Consider the following 6,945-nt stretch of genomic DNA (forward strand, 5'->3'; position numbering starts at 1 on the left):
ATATAGAAATACATCTATATACTGTAAGTGTATGACAAAAGAAATGTAGTTATGTACTGATGTTAACTTTCATGAAGCTTTTTTTAATACATTGTGCAATTTTTGGCAGCATGATTGTAAAGAATTTATTACATTTTAGATGCCCCACTTTACATTTTTATGCAATAAAAACATTTGAGAAAATAATGAGTTTTGCACATTGATTTTTGCGCATGCTTTACTATGTATTTTTTCGAATATTTTTTACCACCGAAGAATTTGTTTTTAAAAAAAAATGTGATGATATATTCAACAATATACCATGAAGGGTTTTTTTGTGAAATGAATTCTGATACAGAGTCAGTGATAGTTGTTAACATGAGACTTTATTGATAAGTGGGACATGTTTTGGATTGATGACTGAAAACCAAGTCAGGGGTTCGTCTGCAGGGAGGACGGATGTGACGGGGGCGGGGTCAGTGGGGTCCAGTGGGGTGGAGTTTACTGGTTGATGAGTGGACACTTTACTCATAGAGGAAGGCCTGGGTGCAGGGGGTGTAGGTCACAAACTCCTCGGGCTTGAACCACAGACCGATCTCACGCTTGGCGTTCTCCAGGGTGTCGCTGCCGTGGATGATGTTCCTGAGGAAACAGAGGAGGAAGGTCAGTGGAATCATAGACAAAGTCAGCGATGATTTTGTGTAGTAAGTTATATTATAGTCTTTAAAAAGCACTAAAAACTCAAACTATGTCATGGTATAGTATTTTATAAATCACCAATTAAAAAACTCATCAAAAATCACACACTATAATGTTATTAAAAAAACTAAACTAAAATCATGATATATTCATATAATAGTATATGGTATGTGATAAAGTCATAAAAAATGTAATAAATCAAAAGGAAATATAATAACCATAGTATTGGATGTTATAAAGCAATAGTTAAGTATGTGATAATATTTTAAGTGTTATTCGTTTAAATGAACAAACCAAAAAGTTACTTGTCACTGAAAGTTCATATCCTATTTTCTTTTCATGTCAAAAAAGGTTTTCTAAAATGCCATATTATACAATATCATAACTTTTTTATAACTTGCTATACTTTATTGAAGTACTGTACTAGGACTAAATAATGTATTTTAAATAAAAGGAAAGTGTGTCCTAAAAAAACAATCGTCACACCACTACGTCATAGAAAACATTTCTAAAAAACTCTATTTGATGTTGTTTTGTTTTTTTTCAGGTATGACATTACTCTTTTGTTCTGTGCGTGTTTGTACACTCACCTGCCGATGTTGATGCACAGGTCTCCACGGATGCTACCAGGCTTGGAGTCGGCGGGGTTGGTCTCACCCAGCATCATCCTGGCCAGCTTCACAATGCTCTGACCCTCCCACACCTGCAACACAACAACACACTGTCAGGGGGTGCATGTTCACAATGTAAATGAGAAGCAAAATAATGTGGATTAAAACAAAAGGCTGATACTTTTCAAGTTCATTTATACAGCCCATACACTATGGAGATTCCCCCCAAAAATGAAGACCTGTGTACAAAATAAACGCATCATAAAATGACAAGCCAATGTAGAATCAGACAGGTTTAAAACACAAGGAGAATAGCTCATGATGCAATAAAATGCATTAAATCAGTATAAGGTTTTAATTTGATCAAAATCTGAATCATATGGAGCATTAGTGTTCAAAAGTAAACATTTCATAAATACATTATGTGAAATAAAGATTAAACAATTTGTTAGAAAATAACTTTTTACATTTTTCACATTCAAACCATTGTTTTGTTCATAACAGCAGTTTAATAGGATTAGGATATTTATTGAAAGAACTCTTCATTACAAAATGTTAGAGTCTGTTTTTAAAACTGTATGGATACAAATATAAACATTTACACAATGTATTAATATAATTCTTTACAAAATAATTGTGGGTTTCATACTGAGACCAGATGGTTTTTAAGATTATGAGTAGGCAGCAAACAATAATAAGTATTATAAAAAATGGATTCTTAATCAGACTTGAGAAAAAATATTTTAAAATATTTGTAATCGTCTTCAAGTTGACCTTATGTTCTGAAATGTCTCTGATCACACCTGCTCACAGTCCCCTCCATAAAAGGAGACAGTGAAAACAAACAGGGTGTGAGGAGGGGAGGGTAAACAGAGAAAGATATCTGCCTGAGTGCCGGAGATGTGCAGGATGACTGTGTGTGCGTGTGTGTATGTGTGTGTGTGAGTGAGTTACCATGGCGAAGACAGGTCCAGAGGACATGTACTTGCACAGACCACCATAGAAGGGCATGTCCTTCAGGTCAACATAGTGGTTCTTCATGTGGTCCTCAGAGGACTAAAAACAAAATAAAAAAAGATTGAAAATATGAATGCAAATACTCAAAGCTGCAAAGTAATAAAGTGCATTTGCCTGAGATACTTGTACTTTGCCTGACTATTTACATTTTCTGATAAATTATGTCACACCACGTCCTTATTAATGCATAAAACATTCCATTGTTTCATGAGGTTACCCGCCTACAACACATTTTATTTCATTTGTTTCTCTGTTTTATTTATCTGACCAAAAGTCACGATTTAATACAAAATTCTGCCTGAAAATCACTTTTATCTCTGCATCATGTATATGTTATTAAAGGTTTAAAAACATTTGGTTGATTCTTTTTTAAACTCTTTAATTTATTTTAAAATAACTTTAAACTTTGTTGTTACAAATCAAATGTATGTAAACTCTGAACATCAGTTTGAGTTCATCTTCATGCATGTAGATTACACAATACTACACTTAGACAGTGGAGGACACACACACACACACACGACAGCTGTGAATAACTACAGTAAGTGTGTGATAGTGATATGTGTGTGAGTCGTTGTGTGTGAGAGTAGCTGCAACATTCATCACCTCAACAGCTGTCAGCTCTTATGTGTGTGTATTCCTGTCCTTATATCTTTGTGAGGACCACTTCTTTGACATTAAGAGCAAGGACACTATCTCTTTGTCACTTCTCAGAATGGGGTGTGTGTGGTTTAAAATTAACTTCATCAGAATGCAAAACACAATATGAAGCAGAGAAGGAATTTCTGGCACAACTTCCTTCCTCTACTTCAGTGTTTTTTTATGGTTCAACAAGTTTAATTTAAGAACATATGGAGTTAAGTTTGATACCCATTTGTACTGTAAGGTCATACCCGCTGAATAATTTTGGAGGCAAGTTTTCGCAGTTAATCGATATTTTATATTATTATTGTTGATTCTTTGATTCCTAATGTCCCTAAATGCAACACCTGTCTATCCATAAAAACAACCCCAAATAAGTTTTATTAATAAAGTAACACAACACATGTTTCCCCGGGCGCTGCACAATAGCTGCCCACTGCTCCTAGTACTAGGATGGGTTAAATGCAGAGGACTAATTTCACTGCGTGTGCTCTGCTGTGTGCATGTATGTGACAAATAAAGAGGGTTTCATCCTCCGATTCTATGTGGAAAATGTAACATATTCAATTTGACCCTTTCCCTTAATGTTCATCCACTTTGGATGAGGTAAGTTCTCCTTTCATTTATTTAATGTTAACGTTTTGACTAATAATCACTGACTTTTATTTTTTACTTATATAATATATTTGTTATTGTATTTAAGTTTTAAAATGTTAATCTTGTTTATTATTATTTTAAAAATAACCAACAACATTGTAGTAAGTTGTAAGATTGTTATTTTTGGTTAATTTGTTTTAATTCCAGGTTTGTGTACTACTATAGCTGATAATGTTGCTTTTAAATCTATTCATCGATAGTTAATATGAACTAACTTTCATTTTGATTTGGTGTCACTGATTTCTCTTTATACATCCCTGTAAGAATGTTAGATATTTTTTAACGTTTTCTTGTTTTCTTTTCATTAAAACAGATGTCCAGTTTACCTGCATGAATTTGGCAGCCACCAGCTTGTAGCCTCTGGTCTCGAAGCGCTTGATGATCTCTCCGCAGAGACCCCTCTGCACACCATCGGGCTTAACGGCAATGAAGGTCTGCTCCATGTCGACTGAGAGAAGGCTGCACAAACACCAGTGAATAAGAAAAACATCCATGAGGACAAAGTTATGAACTAAACTCAGGTAATAAATAGTGTGTGTTGAATTCCTGATCATGTTGTTTGTATGTCCTAAGAGGCAAACATGTAAGAAGATGTGTTGTAAGTGTTTTAATCATTTCATTTTTTTAATACAAATGAATATTTGTTCACAGACAATGGGGAGCTCTTTACTCTTAAAGTGTTTAATGGAATATTATTTTTTACAGTCTTATTGTTACTTGTATCTTCATGAATCTTTCTTTTTTACCTTTATTGCTCTTTAAATATGTATTAGATTGTTGTCTACTGATTTGTTTGTGTTTCTGCTGATTTAGTCGGATTCTTTCTTTCTTGATTGCAATATTTTATAAATAAAGTTCATTAAGTATTTTAAATATTTGTTCAGCTTTTTAGTTTTCCCCTGTGTTAAATTTATATTAAAGGGTTATTCTGCTGTGTTTCTCATTTCATGTTGTTGCTGAGTATCATGTCTCCATTGCATGTTTCTTCCATTAAGACCATATTAAATAACCCCTCATTAGAGACATTTCTGCAGTATGTGAAATCAAAAACTTCCTCTTAAGTTTTCTGGTCCCTCTGCCTGGAGACCGGACTCCTGCTCATGGCACTGAACAAAGCGACTGCCTTCTAATTTTAACAGACTGCCAGCTTGTGTCTGCTCATGTTAAGCCGATATCAGCAGGTGGCTGTGGGAGGAATTCAGGCTGAGACAGCGGAAAATAAAAACCCCTCTACACTGCAGGGGTGAGGTTTCTAGGAGTATAATTAGGGTTCAGGGTCAAATATCGAGGTCATGGTCTGCTAATTTATCAAAGTCAGCGTGTCCTTTTTGGCCCCTCGCAAAATAAAGTACACAAATACTGACACACAGTTGCTCAATTTCTGAAAAAAGAAAATTCTGAAACATATATATTTATATATATACAAGTTAGAATAAAATACACATTGTACTCCAATATATATATATTTTTAAAGTTGTTTGAATAAAATAGGTACAACTAAAATAAAATGAAAAAGAAATACTGCAAAGTTTAAAAAACATTTCAAATATTTTTGTGAAGTTTTGTCTTTGTTTAAATGTTTTGAGGTTTTTTTTTTGTCCTTCTATCAGAATATTGAGGGTGTTGTATCATGTATGTTTCTGATTTGGAGTTTTATGAATCCATATTAAATATAAATGTCATAAACATAATCAAAACAAACCTGAACTCACACTAAAATTGTCAATTGTCTCCTTAGTTATGTTCCATTTTGAGGCTAGGCTAGCGAAATGCTAACACGTAATAGTATTAGTTATACAAAACGAAACATTTAAAAAATGTTTAGCTCATCTTCAAAGAAAATGTAAAACTTGAATAACTCAATGGGTTTCAGTAAAAGTTATCTTTATGTCATAGTTGTTTGTTCTTTATTTGCACATCTTGTGAGCTTAAGGGCTATTTGAAAACACATGGTGCTCTGAATGTTGCATTTGAAATGCATTTACTACAGAAACATGATTATTTACAATCTCAACAGTTTTTGTCAGGACTTCTTTAGTAGAAATAATCAAATATCTCAAAACTTCAACTAACCGCACAGAGAGACTACATATGTTAATGTTAATTGTATGATCTCTTTGAGCTCAAACAAGAGTTACGTTTATTATAAGCTGGTGAAATAATTCATGATGATTTCAAGTGTGTGGAGGAAAGATGATGTGTGCTCAATATGTGTTTAAATTTCACTGCAGGAACCTTTCTGCTGTAAATGTGCACTCATTCAAAACTGTTATTTCTTTGTACGTCTCTGTGCATTTCTAAAAAACATGGAACTGCACATTTCAAAATCAAATCTAAATGTTTTTGTGAAGAGTGGTTTTGGCCAAGGCTGATATACATCCACAGATTATAAATTGAATGGAGGAAAATCTTGTTAACCCTAATTTGAGTCCTGAACAAATGAAAAATGGTGTCCCTTTAGTTTAGTCATTGAATACACTACTGCCAGTGTACAGCTGTCCAGCGTCTCAATGCAGCAGATGCACGTGTACATATCTAACTGACTGTCCAACAAAAGTGCTTTTACTACTTGTTTGTTTACTATATTAGCAGCATGAAATTATGTGCTGCATGCATCTTCAACCTGATTGCAGTTAAAACCTTCTGGGGAGATTATGTGAAGTTTTAAATTGACTTTGAGTAACAGTAAATCAATACTTTATGTAAGTGTACTTGTGTGAGTGTGTTTGTGTGTTTGTGTGTGTGTGTGTGTGTGCGTGTGTGTGTGTGTGTGTGTGTGTGTGTGTGTGTGTGTGTGTGTGTGTGTGTGTGTGAGAGAGAGAGTGTGTTGATATCTACCTTGGCTTTGGGTTGAGGAGAGCTTGTGAAGACGAGCAGCAGGGATGTGATCACCGAGGCCGAAGACACCAAGAGAAGCTCTATTTAAAGGGAAGACTGCGTATGGGGGGGGGGTCAAAAGTGTGAGGTGGGTTATGCGGGTCAAGTTTGAGTGGCTGAATCTGTGTCTCTGGCTGACAGATTTTTTCAGCACTCAACAGTGTGTGTGTGTGTGTGTGTGTGTGTGTGTGTGTGTGTGTGTGTGTGTGTGTGTGTGTGTGTGTGTGTGTGTGTGTGTGTGTGTGTGTGTGTGTGTGAGTGTGTGTGTGTGTGTGTGTGTGTGTGTGTGTGTGTGTGTGTGTGTGTGTGTGTGTGTGTGTACACAGTGCATTTTTAGCTGTCTAGGGAAAGACAAGGCAGTAAAGATGTTTGGTAAAAGACATTTATCACAAATAACTTTATAAAAAAATGTCCTTAGTTTAAGAAACTTCACCTGCAATATAACATTATTAAGTACTTGTGT

The 6,945-nt window shown here is 34.8% G+C and overlaps 1 protein-coding gene across 1 annotated transcript; it reads right to left on the reverse strand.

Moving 5' to 3' along the window:
* Positions 1 to 346: 346 nt before the first annotated feature.
* Positions 347 to 6,670, reverse strand: LOC134877876 (nucleoside diphosphate kinase B-like). The gene is made up of 5 exons (XM_063903551.1): positions 6,444 to 6,670; positions 3,932 to 4,064; positions 2,244 to 2,345; positions 1,269 to 1,381; positions 347 to 621 (listed from the first exon to the last, which is right to left on the reverse strand). Exons 2-5 carry the CDS (start codon positions 4,046 to 4,048, stop codon positions 504 to 506), a joined length of 450 nt encoding a protein of 149 aa, XP_063759621.1. The 5' UTR covers positions 4,049 to 4,064; positions 6,444 to 6,670; the 3' UTR covers positions 347 to 503.
* Positions 6,671 to 6,945: the final 275 nt, after the last annotated feature.

Source organism: Eleginops maclovinus, chromosome 16 (assembly GCF_036324505.1).
Source record: "Eleginops maclovinus isolate JMC-PN-2008 ecotype Puerto Natales chromosome 16, JC_Emac_rtc_rv5, whole genome shotgun sequence".
NCBI lineage: Eukaryota > Metazoa > Chordata > Actinopteri > Perciformes > Eleginopidae > Eleginops > Eleginops maclovinus.

Coding starts and splice junctions, on each gene's coding strand:
- LOC134877876 (XM_063903551.1), bottom strand. CDS start 4,048: ATGGAGCAGACCTTCATTGCCGTTAAGCCCGATGGTGTGCAGAGGGGT. Junction 1,382..2,243: donor CTGGACCTGTCTTCGCCATG/GTAACTCACTCA, acceptor GTTGTGTTGCAG/GTGTGGGAGGGTCAGAGCAT. Junction 622..1,268: donor CTGTGCATCAACATCGGCAG/GTGAGTGTACAA, acceptor CTGTTTCCTCAG/GAACATCATCCACGGCAGCG.